Genomic DNA, 19,440 nt, shown 5'->3' with positions numbered 1-19,440 from the left:
AGTATTGGGCGCGAAATTGGAGAAGGCCTTGATCGAAGCGCAACACGCTGCACCTTCCAAGATACCTAGAAACAAGCTTTTTGTCCCAACTACTCTCCGACAAAGTCTCCTGAGGGAGTGTCATGAGTCGGTTCTTGCTGGTCACCCGGGGGTTTCAGAGACCATGAGATTGGTGTCTAGGAATTTTTGGTGGCCAGGGTGGAGTAAGGAGGTCTTGCAGTTTGTTCAAAATTGTTCGGTCTGTGCAAGAGCCAAGGCGTCGCATACCCGTCCCCACGGTCTTCTACATCCATTGGAACCTCCTAAGGCACCTTGGACTCATCTGTCTATGGATTTCATCACGGGCCTTCCGGTGTCTAAGGGTTTCACGGTCATTTGGGTAGTCGTTGACCGCTTCACGAAAATGTGCCATTTGATCCCGTTTTCCAGGCTGCCATGTGCCAAGACACTATCTGAGGCGTTTATTAAAGAGATTGTAAGGTTGCATGGTCTTCCTGAGGAGATCGTTTCGGACAGGGGACCGCAATTTGTGGCTAAATTCTGGCGGGCTTTTTGCAGCAGGTTGGGAGTTACACTGTCGTTTTCCTCCGGGTTTCACCCAGAGTCTAACGGACAAACAGAGAGGAAGAATCAGGATGTGGAACAGTTTTTGAGGTGTTTTGTTCGAGAGAACCAGAATAATTGGGCTGCCTTTCTCCCCCTGGCAGAATTTTCCCTAAACAACCATGATTCCAATGCCACAGGTACCACACCTTTTTTTTGCTCCGGTGGTAGACATCCTGTTTTCGGAGTATTTTCTTCCATTTCTTCCCCAGTTCCGGAGGAGGAGCTATTTTCTAAAAAGCTGCAAGGGGTATGGTCCCGTATCCGAGAGAATCTGGTGCGGGCGTCGCACCAGGCTAAGGTCCAGGCGGATCGGAAGAGAGGAGAGTTGCAGTTCTTCCCTGGTGAGATGGTTTGGTTGTCCACCAAGAATATCAGGTTGAAGGTTCCTAGCAAGAAGCTGGGTCCCAGATTTGTGGGTCCTTTTAAGATCATCAAGATGGTAAATGAAGTGGCGGCGCAGCTGCAACTACCTAAAAGGTGGAAGATAAACCGGGTCTTCCATGTCTCCTTGTTAAAGAAGGCCAAGAAGGGAACGTCTCCAGTTAAGGTTCCACCAGTTTCTGAGTCCGGGGAGTATGAGATATCCCGAGTTCTGGATAGCAAATATGTTCGGGGGAAGCTATGGTATCTGGTGGCATGGAAGGGATACGGTCCTGAGGATAATTCTTGGGTCCTGGAGTCGGATGTGTCAGCTTCCAGACTCGTGGAGAAATTCCACAAGGAGTTCCCGAAGAAGGATGCTCCTAGAGAATCCGGAGTCTTCTCCTTGAGGGGAGGATCCTGTTAGGAGTATTTAGGTTCTTTAATTTCTATTTTTCTTACCTGGGGAGTTTTTGGCTGCGCAGTGTCTGGGGTGGCATCCTGGCGCTGCGGGGTTGTCCTGTCGTGAGTATTGGTGCACACCTTCTGACTTGCACGTGCGCACTGATGGTAGGCAGCTTTATCTCCTGGTTGATTAGTCTGTCCTCCCATTTGCACCTGGGAGGAGTGGTCTCTACTCTGTATTTAAACCCATGCCTCCCATGGTTCTGTGCTGAGTGTCGCTTTTACAGAGCTAGGCCTTAGCAGGAGGAGTAGGTGGTGTTCTGGGATAGAGGAAGTTCCGTGGTTGGTTTTTGGGAGGTTTGGGTGAACGAGTTGGTTTGTGTGTTTTCCCTTCTGTGTTCACCAATCCTCCCTCTGTGTAAAATTGACTGTGTGAGTGAATTGCCTTATCCTTTGATTTCTACTCAGTTTCCCTGTGTTTGTTTCCTAGTGTATGGTTCCTTCCCATATTGGTTTGGGGGAATCCTTTCTCACATTTTTCCTGTGTGCTGCTTGTGTTGTTAGTCAGCGCACACCCTTGTCAGTCCCTGTCAGTAGCAGCTTCACTTGTTCGTTAGGGGTGACCCCCTTTAGTCTCCAGTCCCTAGAGGTCTTATAGGGCATTCCTTCTCCCACTTCCCTCTAGGCCTACGGTATCAGTGAGAGAGGAGCTGTCGGGGTCAGGCTTAGCCTGAGTACAGCCGACCCACACCCGTGAGGCAGGGACCGGGATAGCTAGTGGGAGTAGTGCAGGGCGAGATTCCCTACTGCTATCCCTTAGCCCCGTTGCAGCTACCTGGACTGACATAACACCGCCATGTTCACATACAGCATACTATGACCACATATGGGGTATTTCCGTGTTCAGGAGAAATTGTTTAACAAACTGTGGGGGGCTTTTACTCCTTTAACCCCTTGTGAAAATGAAAACTTTGGAGATAAAGTGACATTTTAGTAATTTTTCATTTACACATCCCAATATTAGTAAAATCTGTGAAACAACTGTAGGGTCAAAATTCTGACTATACCCCTTGATGAATGCTGTGAGGGGTGTGGATTCTAAAATGGGGTCACTTTTGGGGGGTTTCCATTGTTTTGGTACTCTAGGGTCTCTGCAAATGAGACATGGTGCCTGAAAATTATTCCAGTAAAATCTGCTGTTCAAACACCTAGTGTCGCTCCTTCCCTTCCATGCACTGCCGTGTGCCCAAAAATCAGTTTACACCCACATGTGGGGTATTTCTGTGCACGGGAGAAATTGCACAATAAACTGTCAGATGCATTTTCTCCTTTAACCCTTTTTTAATGTGTTAATTTTAGGTCTAAATGAATGTATTAGTGAAAAAAATGAAATGTCTAAATTTCACTGCCATATTATTTTTATTCTTATGAAATGTGTAAAGGGTTAACAAACATCCCAAATGCTGTTTTGAATAATTTGAGGGGTGCAGTTTGGAAAATAGGGTGATTTATGGGGGTTTCTATTATATAGGCCTTTATAATTACTTTCAGAACTGAAGTGGTCCCTAAAAAATTGGTTTGGGGGATTTTCTTGTAAATCTGGAAAATCGCTGTTACACTTGTAAGCCTTGTGACGTCCAAAATAAATTAAAAGACAATCAAAAGATTATGCCAATATAAAGCAGAGATATGGTAGATAATATTTATTTATGTATTTGGATGGTATGACTATCTGCCTGAAAAGCAGAGAATTTCACATTTTGAAAATTGCAATTTTTTTCAAATTTCCATCAAATTTCCTAGTTTTTTTTTATAAATAAATACAAAAATATTGATTAGTGTTTACCACTAACATGAAGTATAATGTGTTACGAAAAAAACAATCTCAAAATCACTTATGTAAGTTAAAGCGTTTCAAAGTTATAGCCATTTAAAGTGACACATGTCAGTTTTGAAAAAAGAGGCCTGGTCTTTAACATACTTTTGGGCCTGGTTCTTAACCGGTTAATGTTGCAATTTTGGTTTGATTTGTCCATCTCAAAACTATGAAAATTGCTCTGGCTACTGGAGGTGCAATATTTCCAGAGACCCTTGGCAGTGAAAGGGTTAATGCACTGACATGTTCATCGGTTATACATGTGGCTGTATGCTTATTAAATGAAAATATCTCAGATTAACTGCGCACACAACAGAAGCACTGGGATTTCAAAATAAGAAAAAAATGTTAGACAAGTGATTGAGTCCAGAAAACATGCAAATAGAAAAACAGTGATTTTCACTGGAAAATGATTTTTGCAATGTGTTCCCAAAGGAGTCTTCAATGAAAGATACAGCACATTCATAGGAAAATGGATTGTCGAGGTTTAGCCAAGTGCACCAATATTTAAATGACAGTTCAACTAACTCTCGCTGCCGAAATTTAGTGTCTGCAGAGAAGACAACATCTCATCATGGTAAGATCTATATTGATGCAATACCGAAAGTGTCACACAAGGCAGTTTTGCAGTTTTGTGGTTATTTTTGCTTAAACAAGGAGGGGATACAAAATAGAGGAACAGAATAGAAGTAGTTTCAAACGTGGTAAAACTGATAGGGGGGTTTCACAATACAGTTTTTACATTATTATATGTATACTGTTAAAAATGCCTTGGCAGATTCTACAGGTTATTCAATAAGAAATTATACATTGCTTTATCTACTGGTATCTATAAATTGCTTTATATTTATTTTGCTTTCACTGCAATTTTCTTCCATGTATTCTTTTAATATTCTCTGGGTTTTTGTTTCTTTAGTTTTTTTTTTTTTTTTTTTTTTTTTTTTAATGCTCAGGGTTTGGAGTGTTTTCGGAGCTTTTCTACAGATTTTATCATAGGTTAAAAAAAAAAGGATTTTAAAAAATGCGTCATGTCAATTTTAGGGAAAAAATGCTGAGAAAAATGCAGTAAAAACACTATGAAAACTGCAATGCAATGCATTTTTAACTGCTTCAGCTGGATTTTTTTAGCTGCAGTTCACAACGTGGGGCCTTAGCCAAAAAGCACACAAAATACCTGTACTCTTTGTAGTGTATTTCATAATGCTCTGTGGCCTTACAGATAACATCTGATTGTGGTGATTTTTGTTGTGCGTGACACCACCCTAACATACAGTAGATCAGAGTAGGATTTGTGAAAATCCATGTACATGCTGCATAAAGGATCTTATTCAGATGTATGGAATGGATATTCAGTTTTTCAGAACTTTCTGCAACTAGTTTATATTTTAATTTTCATTCTTTGCTGAACAAAGCAATCTAGAGTGGAAACTGACATTTGGAATGGCTTTTAAGTTTGCAGCTTAACAACTTATGCTGTGGATATTAATTTTGGATTTCACCCATTGCAATGCAGCATTTCAGTCCCATGGGAACATTCCTATGTCTTTTTAATATAGAACACAGCCGCAGTGTTTTCAGCCAAAGCTAGGAGTGGATTCAAGGGTTGTGGGCCAAATGTAGAAAGGACTTACGTATCCTTCCTGATTTTTATGTAATTTCTGCTTAGGTGCAAAAACTGCCACAAAAAGATTGTGGGGCTAATTTATCAATGTTTATGTGTCATAACACTGCCATGCAAGCCAAAAAAAAAAAAGTAGAACAAATCAGCAAAATTGCAACTTTTTAAATTGTGTGTCCTACACATCATTTACTATCATAACACATCAAAGGAAGATTGGGGAGTTGGAAGCAGAACCATTGGTCGAAAAATGATTCACTGACTTCTAGATAAAGTCTCCTATTTTTTTAAAAACTATATTCACTGAAGGGTGCATTTACCCAAAAATAGGAATAGATAATAAAATTTAACCTTTATTGATATCCTCTAGAAAAACACACGAAATTTTTCAAAGGTTTAAAAAATTATATATAATGTCAGACCATATTAACCTATAGCTTATGGTTAATAGATTCAAATACTCAATGAGTAGGGTGTAGATAGTTTTTTTGTAGGGGCTGAGATTCAGGGTATACTCATGAAATCCCTATAATAAATGCCCTATCTCCCTCACTCAAAGGTAATGATATACCGCAGCATAAATACAAAAGGAGAACGCCTCCCAGCTGATAATTATGGCCTGCTGCCTCCCTCCCCTCCCTGAGGATACTGGCCTACTGCCACACCAACAGGGGTAAAGGATAGAGACAGACAGGTCCTGGGACGTTTAGCTCCTATTCACACCTACTGCGGCATAAATAACTCCTATTTCAACCCTACGCGTTTCATCTCATTAAAGAGACTCTTCAGGGGTTAATTTTGTATTTAGGAAAATTCTATCACCAGCAGTAAATACTGCCCAACAGATATTATGTGTAACGGTATGTGGTCTGACCGTCGGCAGGACTATAGAGCGGTCCTGCCGACGGTCAGACCACATACCGTTACACATAATATCTGTTGGGCAGTATTTACTGCTGGTGATAGAATTTTCCTAAATACAAAATTAACCCCTGAAGAGTCTCTTTAATGAGATGAAACGCGTAGGGTTGAAATAGGAGTTATTTATGCCGCAGTAGGTGTGAATAGGAGCTAAACGTCCCAGGACCTGTCTGTCTCTATCCTTTACCCCTGTTGGTGTGGCAGTAGGCCAGTATCCTCAGGGAGGGGAGGGAGGCAGCAGGCCATAATTATCAGCTGGGAGACGTTCTCCTTTTGTATTTATGCTGCGGTATATCATTACCTTTGAGTGAGGGAGATAGGGCATTTATTATAGGGATTTCATGAGTATACCCTGAATCTCAGCCCCTACAAAAAAACTATCTACACCCTACTCATTGAGTATTTGAATCTATTAACCATAAGCTATAGGTTAATATGGTCTGACATTATATATAATTTTTTAAACCTTTGAAAAATTTCGTGTGTTTTTCTAGAGGATATCAATAAAGGTTAAATTTTATTATCTATTCCTATTTTTGGGTAAATGCACCCTTCAGTGAATACAGAACCATTGGTCCCATCAGATTTATCATCATTTAATCAAGTTTTCTCACATAGCTGCTGCTAGAAATGTATGCCAGCAAGGAGGTGCCATAGATTTTTGTTAAAGGGGTATTACCAATGCAAGGATACTATCTATACTGCTAGCTTATGTAAATTCAAGAGTTTTCCTAAATATATTACCTTAGTAAGGGTGCATGCACACTACGTAACGCCGGGCGTGTATGAGAGCCGTACACGCCGGCATTACAGCAGACTGCCGAACACTTCCCATTCACTTCAATGGGAGCGCTCGTAAACGCCGCTGTTACGAGCGCTCCCATTGAAGTGAATGGGAAGTGTTCGGCAGCCCTGCTGTAACGCCGGCGTGTACGGCTCTCATACACGCCCGGCGTTACGTAGTGTGCATGCACCCTAATGCTGCTTTGTTTGCCTGCTCTTCCTCCCATTTCTCACAGTGTTTCTTTGTTGTACAACCTCTATCGGGTAAGACAGGATTTATGATGCGAGTCACTGAATTCTGGGGGATTGACGCTAGGTTCACATCTGCATTTGGGTTTCTATTCAGGGAGACTGTTTGTGCCCCCCCCCCCCCCCCGAACAGAAACCTAATCTGCTTAAAAAAGTGGTTAGCCTTGGAAACCCAAGGACCCCATAGACTATAATGGGGTACACTGGGTTTCCGCTCAAAAGGGGTGGAAAGTGCGAAGAAAAGCACTGCTTGCAGCACTTTTCATTCCACATTTTTCAAGTGGAAAGGGGAACGTTATTCCCAATGGAGTTTCAACACTGGTGTGAACCCAGCCTAAATGCTCTCAATGTCATGTACAGCTCTACAGCAGGAAAATCAGTTCAGCTAATTGCACCTTGCTGATAAACACTCAGAGAATGTCTGTTATCTCTCTATATAAGCACAAAGATAGCATTGAATGTACTGTGTCTGCTCTCTCTGAGCAAGTGTTCTATACAAACCTGTGTAATGCAATACACATTTACTGTGCATATTATTTGATCTGCATTTTTATTTGATTTCTAGTAATGATAATAATCTTTCATGGTAAAGGCAAAGTCTATAATTATTGTGATACTTCATAGTGTCTTGCTCAACAAACAGTCAAAGCCCTCCCACCAGCTTGCTGAAGAATACAGGAAGTGAGCAGAAGAGACGGCAGAAAAAGCTGCTGAATCAGGGACATAGAAAAACGTTGCAAAAAGCACTGCATTTTACAGTTGCCTGCAAAGTTGAAGTGATTCTTGCTTTTTGACATTCATCATCAGGTCATCTTGCATAATAGTAATACCATATTAAGTACCTGGATCATCTGACATCATAGGTCCTGAAAGAGGAGACATGATAAAAATCTTTATGTGTGGTCTGGGGCCTGTTAAAAAAAGTAGCTAGCTGGATTCTAGTCTGGTTTGGGTTCTGTAGAAGGAGGTAGCTCTTCTAGGGTTTGTATAAAGTGGTAGTTAGAGTAGTGTCTGGGGTCTGTTAAAGGGGTAGTTCATCGGTATGAAGTAGGAACTGATCTATGCTCTGAATAAGGGAGTCTAGTCCCATAAGTAAATTAATTTTAAAAAATCTGACGTCTGAATTCCTTTTGGGTCTGATCTGGAAGAGATAATTCATATAAACTACATTTTTATGTTTGGGGGAGGCAAAAAAGATCGATTAGATTTATGCACAGAATGTAAAAATGTGTCTTTTTATTTCAGAAATTCCTTCTGATTGTGTTACTCAGTGTTGGGATCTTTGTGAACCTTTGTAATGCAGCTTGTTTCAATACTGCACCCAAGCCACGTAAAGGTCGAAATCCTGGAGGTAAGATTTGGACCACAAAGTAGAGTGATGACAAGAACATATGGTCATATACTGTAGGCTGAATCAATCATTACAAGATTTACATTTTACCTTATATAAAATATCTCTAGGTTGGACACAGTCAGAGAGTGGACATGCTATCAGTATTATATATTTATTATAAAGTCTGTAATGTATGTAAAACAGACTAGCCAAGTCCGTGATTCCTTTTATTGCAGCCGTAGAATATCAATATTACCACCTTATAGTTACCATATAGTGGTAAATGCTTGTTCTACATTGGTGCTCCGAAGTTCATTAAAGTGTATAAATTACAGTAAAAATTTGACTCACAGGTGACATTTCTTGTCTTTTCTATCCGTCCAGGCCACCATGACAACTTCTTCTAGCTGCAACTTGTGTCTTTAAAGGGATCCTATCATTGAAAGTCATTTTTTTCTGAGTACCACGTCGGAATAGCCTTAAGAAAGGCTACTCGTCTCTTACCTTTCATTGTCTTATCCGCGCCCCCGTTTGCCTACAATCCCGGTTCTTGTCAGTATGCAAATTAGTTCTCTTTCAATATTGGAGGCAGTCCTCCGCGCTCAGACAACATTGGGGGCGGCCCCAATGCTGTGAGAGGACTCGCTCCAGCGCAGCCTCCATCTTCGTCAGGAATGTCGTCTTCACTGTCTTCTTTCGGCTGGGTAAGAGTGAAATGCATGCGCAGGTTGTCTCTGCCCACGGGCTGCGAGTAGAGTCGACTTCACATGCGAGTGGCCATTTTTTTGGTGGCCGGCCGCATATGCACACATGCGCAATATGCTCCTGTAGGTCTTGAGTAGAGACCTATAGGAGTATACTGCGCATGCGCGCATATGCAGCCAGCCACCTAAAAATGACCGCCCGCATCTGAAGTCGACTCTGCTCGCGGCCTGCGGGCAGAGATGACTTGCACATGTGTTTGACTCTCACCCAGTCGGCGGAAGATGGTGAAGACGACGTTCCTGACAAAGATGAAGCTAGAGCGAGTTCTCTCGCAGCATTGGGGCCACCCCCAATGTCGTCTGAGCACAGAAGACCGCCCCCAATGCTGCGAGAGAACTAATTTGCATACCGACAAGAAGCGGGATTCTAGGCAAACGGGGGCGCGAAGAAGATGACGAAAGGTAGGAGACGAATAGCCTTTCTTAAGGCTATTCCTACGTGATACTCAGAAAAAAATGGCTTTCAACGATAGGATCCCTTTAATGTTTGCAACACAGACATCTTTGTCTCCTTTTTCCAGCACCGTATCCAACCTTTTACTCCTACACAAATAAGCAACACCTCCACTACCCCCATTTCTAAGCATGCTGCTATTTTCCCCCTATTACTGAACCTGTTATGTGAAACATTGATCTCAAAATACTGTACTTCAGAATTTATGTTAACACAATTATAGAACCCAAAAATACTGTCACACAGACAGCACCCCTGAAAACAAGTGCCAAAGAGACACCAAACAGATGCCACAGACAGTAGTTGTGCGCCACACACTTAAATTGCCTATTGTGCTCCCATAAAGTAATAATGTCCCTTTGAGTCCCCTTAAATTAATAATAGCCCTCAGTGCACCTCTAACATAATAATGCCCTGTATGCAGGGCTTATTCTACCATTTCTTCTGCCTGAGAAAAAAAATTGAACAAACTCCAGAAGGGTCGGGGACAGGTGTAACATAAAAAAAGAAAACATACTGATCTGTCCCCAGTGCTCCAGTGTCCGCCACTCTAGCCCATTTGTTTGCACTATTCTTCAGTCCCCGGAAACCCTGTACCACTCGGTGGCCTCAGCAGTTGCTGGAGATGGATAGGTAACATATTTAAATGACACCATTGGTCCCTCTCCAGTGACTGCTGAGGCTGCTGATGGGCCTCAGTTGTCACGTGGGATGCAGGGCTTCTGAGGACCAAGGTACGGTGTGCTATAAATCAGGCTGCGGCGTCGGATGCTGGTGCGCTGAGTACAGTAGGGGTGCATCTTCTATGAAATATCCTGATAAGCAGCTTAACAAATAGTATGGAGCGAGCTCATAAACTTTGTGGGGGTCATATAAAGGGGGATCATATACTTGATATAAAGGGGGGACATATACTTGATATAAAGGGGGGACATATACTTGGGGAGGGGCAAAAAAAGAGGTTCATAAACTATGTGGGGGCTATTAAAAGAGGGATCATATACTGTAGAGGGATTTAAAAAAAGGGTCATATACTGTGTGGGGAGCCAGAAAACAGGGATCATATACCATGTGAGGGCCAAAAAGGGGAGTGTTATACTATGTGGCAGTCAAATAAGAATTCACACAGTATAATGTCCCATAGTAATACCTCTACATAGCATAGTGTCTCATAGTGGCTCCTCCACGCAGTATAGTTCAGAGTTTAATGAGCGGAGGCCCAGGGGAGGGTCAATGTAACAAACAGTGTTATTTACCCCCCCCAGCACCAGTCTTCGGGACTCTTCTGCTCTAAGAGACATCATAAATCAGACATCATGCTAAGGCCTTTGATTAAGTTTCAGTGGTCACGTCAGCATCATGACATATACTGCTGATGTAACCCATATGATCGCCGAAGCCCAATCTTAGAGCCACTGGCTCCCCAGATTTATTACCATGTATTCCAGAAATCTAGCGTAAATGACGTGGCAAATGTATGCTAACTACGAGCTGGCATACATTTCCCTCCAGGAACACGGCCTGGTGCACCTCATTTATTAGAAGGCGTTTACTTCGTTGTATGCAAGGCGCACCTTTCACCAGCTCAGGGGCTATGAAGACTGGCATTAACAACATCATTTTTCATAAATCTGCACTATTACACTCAATATAATGTAAGAAAATAAAAGTATTCCAAAATCCATCATGTAAAACTTTTATAAATTTGCATTCTGCATATGTATTGTGTTTGATGAGTATTTTCATTCTCTTTCACTCTGTGTTAAATGGGTACTTTCATTCTCTAGGATGCAGGCATGAAGGAGAGACTCATGATTATGGCTCATCTTGGCGAACGAAGAACTGTATGGACTGTAGTTGTTCAGATGATGGGTCGATAAGATGCTGTGACATGTAAGATATTTCATTCTAAACTTAAATGAAAACTGTTACATGAAAAAAGGAAGTATGTTACAGAGCGGTAGGAGTTGTGCAGGTTCATGTACGTTTATAGGAAATAATTCAGTATAATCTGCCATTTCTCCATTGAAATCTCTGTTGAGAAAGGCAGTCCTATCAGTAACAGCCTCCCCTCTATGACTGTGCATACAGAGAGCTGTCCGTCAATCATAAGTCCGCCTCCTAAATGTCTCTACATAGATAGAGCAGATATTGCAATGGATTAATGAGAAGTTATTGTCAGGATTCTCAGTCCGGCTGCTTAAACTTTAAGGTTACTGCGTCAACCTGTGAAGCTGCTACAGTTTCAGAAGTTTCCTGGGTTGGTCCAGTTAGCAGCTGAGGAGGCCTATATGACACCCAAACAGTGTCGGATTGGGATGTTTAGGGCCCACCAGTGGAATTGTTTCTAGGAGCCCACCATCTAGACCCCTGCAGACCAGCGGTACCGAGACAGGGCAGCTAAAGGTAATAACATGTCAGGAGCCATGCTGCTCACCATGTGGAACAACGCACTACCTAAACCTACTGCAACACCCTGGATGGCAAGTGTACCATTACCTGTAGCTTCTCTGTCCTGGAAAGCTGATCTGCAGAGGAGCAACCGATGTGGCAGGCATGAGGTGTAACATAAATAAATAAAAAGCATACTCATCTGTCCCCGCCACACTGTTGTCCACTGCCAATGTCCATTCAGTCTTGTGCCAGCAGCTTCTTGCTGGGAGTCCTGCACCTCATGTAACTGTAAAGACCAATTAAGTACAGGATTTCCAGAAATGAGGCGTCACCATGAGACAGAACAGACACAGGCCAGTGGGGGCCCAGGGGACCAGTGAGTATATATATATATACATATATTTTTTTTACACCTCCCTGGCCACCACTGTTATCACTCCAGTTTGTGGACAACCTTTTTTAAGGGGATATTTGGGCCAAATTTTTATGGCCACTTCACTGGTCCCCCATACTTGAAGGAGAAGAATGACGAGGCCATTATAGTTTGTGGGAGCAGTGATGGGGGTTGACATTCTGTGAGGGGACATTAAAATGTGCGATGCATTTTAAAGGGGTTGTCCAAATTAATGTTAATCTTTTTTATGTCCTTTGCTCAGTATAGGCCATAAATGCCTGATCAGTAGGGGGCTGACACATGGCCCCACCAGCTGTACGGAGCCACTTGGGACCCCTGTTCTGTACACAATGCAGGCCTAGAAGCAGAAAACTCCATCCGCTGTTTAGTCACCCAGCGCCTTCACTGAAGCTCAGCTCCCACTGACTTCAATAAGTGCCGAGACGCAGTGGCGGTGCCGGCTGATATACAGTAGACTGAGCTTTCTGCTGCTGGTCCTGTTTTGTGTATAGAACTGGTGCCAGAAGTGGCTCTGTACAGCTTATCAGTCCAAGGGCTGGGTATCAGCCCTGTACAGATCAGGTATCTCTGGCCTATCCTGAGGATAAACCATAACAAATTATGCCTGGACGACCCCTTTAATATAAACCTGCTAATGTGCGACATTTTAAAGAGGTTGTCCAGTATAATTTTTTTTTTTTATAATTAGCCTAAGGGAGGTGAACCCATCCCACCCCCTCAAAAAACATACTAAACATACTCACATAGTTCCAGTGCTCCAATGTCCTCCCAGCACGGTCCGGTCCTGCAGCTCTGCTGTCTTCTTGAAATCCTCACAAGGCTTTGACATCCCAGGTCCCTTCCCTTAGGCTGCTGATTAGCCTCAGGGGTCATGTGCAGAGGGAACGTCAGCTGGAAGAAAGGAGAGTTGGATGACCGAACTTCTCTGAGAAACACTGGGGACAGGAGAGAAAGTTCAGGGTTTTCCTGCACAACCCCTTTAATGTTCCCCAGGCTATTGGCTTCCATCATTGCAGGACATTAATCTGGGGGCAACTAGAGGCGGATAGGTCCCCCTCCAGCTACTTCCACGGTTTAATGTCCTCCTCCAGTGATCCCCATTGTTTAATGTCCCTCTTAATATCCCCCCAGTTTAAGTACCCCTTTCATCCGCCCCCCTCCATCTCTCCCCCTAGTTTCATATACCCCTCCATCTCTGCCCCCTTTCTTCCGCCGCCCTCCATCTCTTCCTCCAGTTTCATGTACCCCTCTATCTCTTCCCCCAGTTTCATGTACCCCTCCATCTCTTCCCCCAGTTTCATGTACCCCTCCATCTCTTCCCCAGTTTCATGTACCCCTCCATCTTTTCCCCAGTTTCATCCACCCCCTCCATCTCTGCCCCCTTTCATCCACCCCCTCCATCTCTTCCCCCAGTTTCATATACCCCTCCATCTCTGCCCCCTTTCATCCGCTGACCTCCATCTCTTCCCCCAGTTTCATGTACCCCTCTATCTCTTCCCCCAGTTTCATGTACCCCTCCATCTCTTCCCCCAGTTTCATGTACCCCTCCATCTCTTCCCCCAGTTTCATGTACCCCTCCATCTCTTCCCCAGTTTAATCCACCCCTCCATCTCTTCCCCCTTTCATCCACCCCTCCATCTCTTCCCCCAGTTTCATATACCCCTCCATCTCTGCCCCCTTTCATCCGCTGACCTCCATCTCTTCCCCCAGTTTCATGTACCCCTCCATCTCTTCCCCCAGTTTCATGTACCTCTCCATCTCTTCCCCCAGTTTCATGTACCCCTCCATCTCTTCCCCCAGTTTCATGTACCTCTCCATCTCTTCCCCCAGTTTCATGTACCCCTCCATCTCTTCCCCCAGTTTCATGTACCCCTCCATCTCTTCCCCCAGTTTCATGTACCCCTCCATCTCTTACCCCAGTTTCATGTACCCCGAGTATTATACTAACCTTAATTCTCATGTTCCACGAAGAGCAGCCGCATCTCCTCCTCCATCTTCTGGCTCAAGTGCTGATGACGTCAGTCATCAGCGTCTGTGTCGGGGCAGAGGTCACTCTGCAGTCAGTGTAGGCTGTGGTCCGCGCGACTGTGGCCTGCGCTGACAGCTTTCAGTGGTAAGTACATTTGTACATACCGCTGAAAGCAGCTATCGCTCACTAACAAGAAATCCTGTACCGGATTCCCCGTTAGTGAGTGATATAGGTGCGCGGGAGGTATGCAGATGCATTGGTCAGGGCCCCTGACCAATGTATCTGAAAAAATTCACATTAGTAGTCGGGACTCGCCAGTCCGAGCCTGGACCCAACCCTCCTGACACAGGTGCTGACTAACAGTTATTCTACTTCCTAGTCTGGCTCTGATGCTATTTGTGTTCATGTTTGCTTCATACTGACTTTTGGCATATTTCTGGATACTCTATTGAATGTTGATTCTGCCTATGATGTGCCCATTTGGATTTTGACAATTGGCCTACTGTTGGGTATTGCTCCTGTCTTCTGATTTGGCCTCTTTTCTGGTTCTGACCTGTGCATGTATGACTGTTCACCAGCTCCCGGTCTCCTCTGTAAGTCAATAGTGGGTTTTGGTTTCAGCTTGTGGTGTCTTTACATTTTATTATTATTATTATAATATATTCTATTATTATTATTTATAATATATTATTATTATTATTATTATATTATGTAGTTTGACAGTTCAGACTCTCAGCATTAGCTAAAGTCCATGTAGCTTCACAGTGGGCTCTGGCGCAGTACTGTACTGTTTTTAAATAGCTGTCTCTACTACTCGCTGTTACCAGCCAGCTCCCTTTAAATGACCAATAAGTTAACTTTTACTCACAACAGGAAATACTGAATGTATTTGAAAACTATGAATCTAATGTTTGCCAAAAGCGTGTCCTTTTAGTATATGCATGAATGTTACAGTATGTGTCAGTATACCTTTTGTATAAAAGGGCAGAAGGGCGTCCCTGGCTAACTGTCAGAAACACCCTTCTGACTGTAAAGCGCTCTGAATTCAGCACACTGTCAGCTTTCCAGCAGTATTTAGAACTGCCTGTGCCCCAGACCATGAAAGGTCCTCTTTAAACTCACCTCCTTAGGGCCTCCTCATGGTGTCTAATTCAATCTCTGTCTCTTTGGTGACATCATTTGGCACAGGTAACTGCTGAGGCCTGTAATTGGGCGTCATAAGACCACAAGGAGGCCTAAAAGAGGTGAAGTAAGGAGAGTATAAATGTTTGTTGTTGTTTTTTTTCACTTCCCCTGGGCCTCCACCTATTATACCCTAGGGTCTGAAGAGACCCCAGAGGATAATAAAACAATGTGAATATCAAGGCAGCCATTTTAGTTAATCCAATATCCAAGCAATTCAATGATAGAAGCAGAACAGTCTATGTATAGATCAAATGAGCTGCCTAATATAACTTGCACTGAATTTATATATTCCCTATCCCCCCTTCATAATGTATTCGTAAAACAAAGAAAAACATAGACTTTTGCAGAAGTTAACAGAAGTATTTCTGTTGTGCGCATGTCTTATGTTCGCTGGTTTGCTCTGTGATCCCTTATAGTAGTTTTTCCACGCTTTAGCGATTGATGACAAATTCTTACCATAGATCATCAATTTAAGGTCAGTGTATGTCCAAAACCAAGGAGATCAGCTGTTTGAGAACAGCTTTCAACTGGCAAGCCATATAATGTACCTAGTACAGCCACTATACATATATATATATATTATATCTACTGTATTGTGGGGGAGATAGCTCTGTAGCGGCAAAGGTGCGGACCCAAACAGTCAAAGACAGGGACATGAAATATGCAGCAAACAGGTTTATTTAGAAAAAAAACAAAACAGGAAAATAAATAAACCTTAACTTCAGGCACAAAATGAGCAAAACAAAATACAGCCTTAACTTCGGGCAAAAACGAAACAAAATCCTGCTCGTCTGAGCGACTAACTAAACAGAAATTATAACCTAGTTATACGTGTGGCTTACTACTAGCTGCATGAACAAAACAAGTGCAATATTGTGTCACTGGACTCAGGGTTACAGGACAGCTCCAGCTGCCTATTCTCACTCCCTGGATCTGTCCTGAAGTGCAGGATCTGCAGTCTTTTTATGGCCCAGTAATGAGCCAAGGACTCACTCAAGACCCGCACTGGACAACACATAAGTTAAAAACCTGGGAAAGATATAGCGTGATTCCAGCACCCTGCTTAACACCTTCTCACAATATTCAAAGAATTGACACATTCAAAGAATATTTGCCTCTATGCTTGGTTTTATGTGAAGAGCTGACCCAACCAATCTTTAATTGATGACCTATCCTTTAGCCTCATACCAAAAGTACTATGGACCTTTCTGCAAGATGTGAACCAGAATTGGAATGGAAAAACAAAATTAACCTTTCCATACATAGAATCCCTACCTGTGTTCAGTTTAAATACTACATCCTGAAGCAACTACTCCCTCCTGAATAATGAGAGGAACAGAACCGCCTCTAATCAGGGGTGTAACTACCAGTGGAGGCAGCTGCCACAGGGCCCGGGCCATTAGCCGCTACCGCTGCAGTTTTTTTTTTTGTTTTTTTTATAGGCCGTTACGGGCTCTATTCACTTGCCGATCCTGGCTGGGCTGGGATCAGTAAGTGACACCGCGGGCCCCACAAATACTATCATTATACTCGGGGGTCTTTGCAGACCCCTGAGTATAATGATCGGAGGCCCGGGAGAGTTAAGGGAACATAAAAAACATGTTACTTACCTCTCCACGATCCTACCAGGCCTCCTTCCTGACGTCCTTTCTGACATCTCTGATGTCACATGAACCCGGCCTGCGTCTGGGTCATGTGACGTCTGATGTCATTTCAGAAGGACGGCAGCGGAGAAGACAGCGTAGGAGCCGGGGACAGGTAAGAAACAGTAATTTTTTATGGTTTTATTCCCCCGGGTCTCTGATTGTTATACTCTGGGGTCTGAAAAGACCCCAGAGTATAATAATTGTTTATGGGTGTCCACTATGGGGTATAATACTGTGTGCAGGGGACACTATTGGGGATGATACTGTGTGCAGGGGACACTATTGGGGATGATACTGTGTGCAGGGGCCAGTAAGGGACAAAATACTGTGTGCAGGGGCCAGTAAGGGACATAATACTGTGTGCAGGGGCCAGTAAGGGACATAATACTGTGTACTTGGGCCACTATGGGGGATAATATTGTGTGCATGCAGGGGCCTCTAATGGACATAATACATAGGGGTGCAGGCTGTGTGTGAGCAAGAGGGGGGAATGGAGGGGTGTAGGCTGTGTGTGAGAGGGGAGAAAGGGGGGTGCAGGCTGTGTGAGCAAGAGGTGGAAATGGAGGTGCAAGCTGTGTGCGATCAAGAGGGGGAAATGGGGATGTAAGCTATGTGCAAGCAAGAGTGTGATGTGGGGGGGTCCCCTGCAACCCCATTTGCCTAATTTTCTCTCATACAGCCTGCACCCCCATTCCCCCTCTTATTCACACGCAGCCTGCAAACTCATTTTTCTCACACGCAGCCTGCACCCCCAATGCCATATATGGGCTACCTTTAGAAATTTGGTTTTGGGGACATGTTAACAGAATGGGTGAAATTATTATATCACAATACCATTTGTAAAAGGGTGCAAAACAAATAGGAGACTCTAATTTGATTAGTTTTCATAGGTGGACGAGGCAAGGTGCCCTCTGTCTGATGTAAAAGCATTGCATGGATATAGTATTAATCTATGAATGTGAATATACAATTACATTTTTAATAGATTGATATATTGTTTTCTTCATTTAGTGGCGGCACACCAGTCGGCTACAATAAAGAAAAGTGCACAGACATCTTTGACAAGGAAGCCTGTGTCCACCATGTGGTTAGAAATGATGATCCATGTAAAGAATGTGAACATGCCATGGTCGGCTAAATCCATTTCAAAATATGACAATACAATTTGTTACAGATGCCTCACTTATACTCTTCGCATAATATTTCTTGTCATATACATTACTTCCAGCATTATATGTACTCATGCTATATGCTAAGTAATCAGATGCGCTTTTTGTTTATGGTGTAGATGAGACAGACTTGATACATGTTTCATATCTTCATCCTGTAACATTCAGTCAAGTAATAAACATTTGCAAAAGAGTTACCTGTATGCTTTCTCTTGCAGTACTGAGCATAAATAGCAATTTCTACTAAACTGATCTTCATAAAATTCTATTGTTTCAACACATAATGCTAGAGTGAAATAAAATTTCTGTATTGCATGTAGCAAGAAGTTCAGGACATCTGCAGAAGGAAGAGACTTACCTGATGAGAAAAACAAAGCAGACCTACATCCTCTTTGAATTCTATTGTTTTATGTATCAAGACATCAAAAAAATCTGTTCCTTAGAAGGTTTTAAAATTAGGTAAATACAACCTCTGATGGATGACACACAACAGATCCCGCTGTGTCATTATTTAAGATAAGACCAAAACGGAAAAGCCATGTGTGAAAAACTAAGTGCATTTCATGAATCAAATGCATGTACCTGTAGAAGCAAAGATCTGAAGAAATCATTTTCCGTATGACTATATCAATCTTTTACAATGGACCAAAACCAGGAGGAAGTGTGAATATGATATGTAAGACCTTGACATATATTAATTCCTATGGTTATGCTGGGACAGGAAGGAAGGACATAAGGAAGGCCAAATATAAATATGGCCCAATAATGATATATCTTACCATATATTGAACCCTATAGCTATCAAAGGTCTGACTTAAAGATCTGATATTTGGTGACAATTTCATGTCAATAGCACCTTTAGAAATGTATTTACTTAGAAAATTGGAGAAGTGTTCAGTACTTATTTCATCCACTGTTTGATAGTTTGCTGACTAACCCCTTAACACTATTTCAGGTACCTGTATGTTAGGGAATGTGAGTAGTTCCCGCATCCCTACGTACAGGTATGTGAAGGTGATCGAGCAGGCTCAGAAGCAGAGCCAGAGTCAATAGCTACTAAGGCATCTTAGGGGTTTATAATTGAAAATAAAAGTGTCCGGCGGCATCGGGAGTGGATGTTAGCTATAATTCACAGCTAACACCCTGCACCTTAACCCCCAATCACAGCTGAACTTTGATCGGGGAGCGTAACCCCTTGAATGCCGCGGTCAAACATGACCAAGGCATCCAAGAGCTTCCGCCTAGTAAAATGTCTCTCTGGGCATCCCCCTCAGCAAGATCAGAGATGCCCAT

General features: G+C 43.0%; 1 protein-coding gene across 1 annotated transcript; it reads left to right on the top strand.

Annotated features, from left to right (window-relative positions):
- The first annotated feature begins 3,749 nt into the window (after positions 1-3,749).
- LOC142219285 (beta-microseminoprotein-like) lies at positions 3,750-18,377 on the top strand. Its single transcript, XM_075288234.1, has 4 exons — positions 3,750-3,824; positions 8,064-8,169; positions 11,157-11,262; positions 17,990-18,377. Exons 1-4 carry the CDS (start codon positions 3,822-3,824, stop codon positions 18,114-18,116), a joined length of 342 nt encoding a protein of 113 aa, XP_075144335.1. The 5' UTR covers positions 3,750-3,821; the 3' UTR covers positions 18,117-18,377.
- The last annotated feature ends 1,063 nt before the right edge of the window (positions 18,378-19,440 follow it).

Source organism: Leptodactylus fuscus, chromosome 10, assembly GCF_031893055.1.
Source record: "Leptodactylus fuscus isolate aLepFus1 chromosome 10, aLepFus1.hap2, whole genome shotgun sequence".
NCBI lineage: Eukaryota > Metazoa > Chordata > Amphibia > Anura > Leptodactylidae > Leptodactylus > Leptodactylus fuscus.
This window is presented reverse-complemented; position numbering and strand designations above follow the sequence as displayed.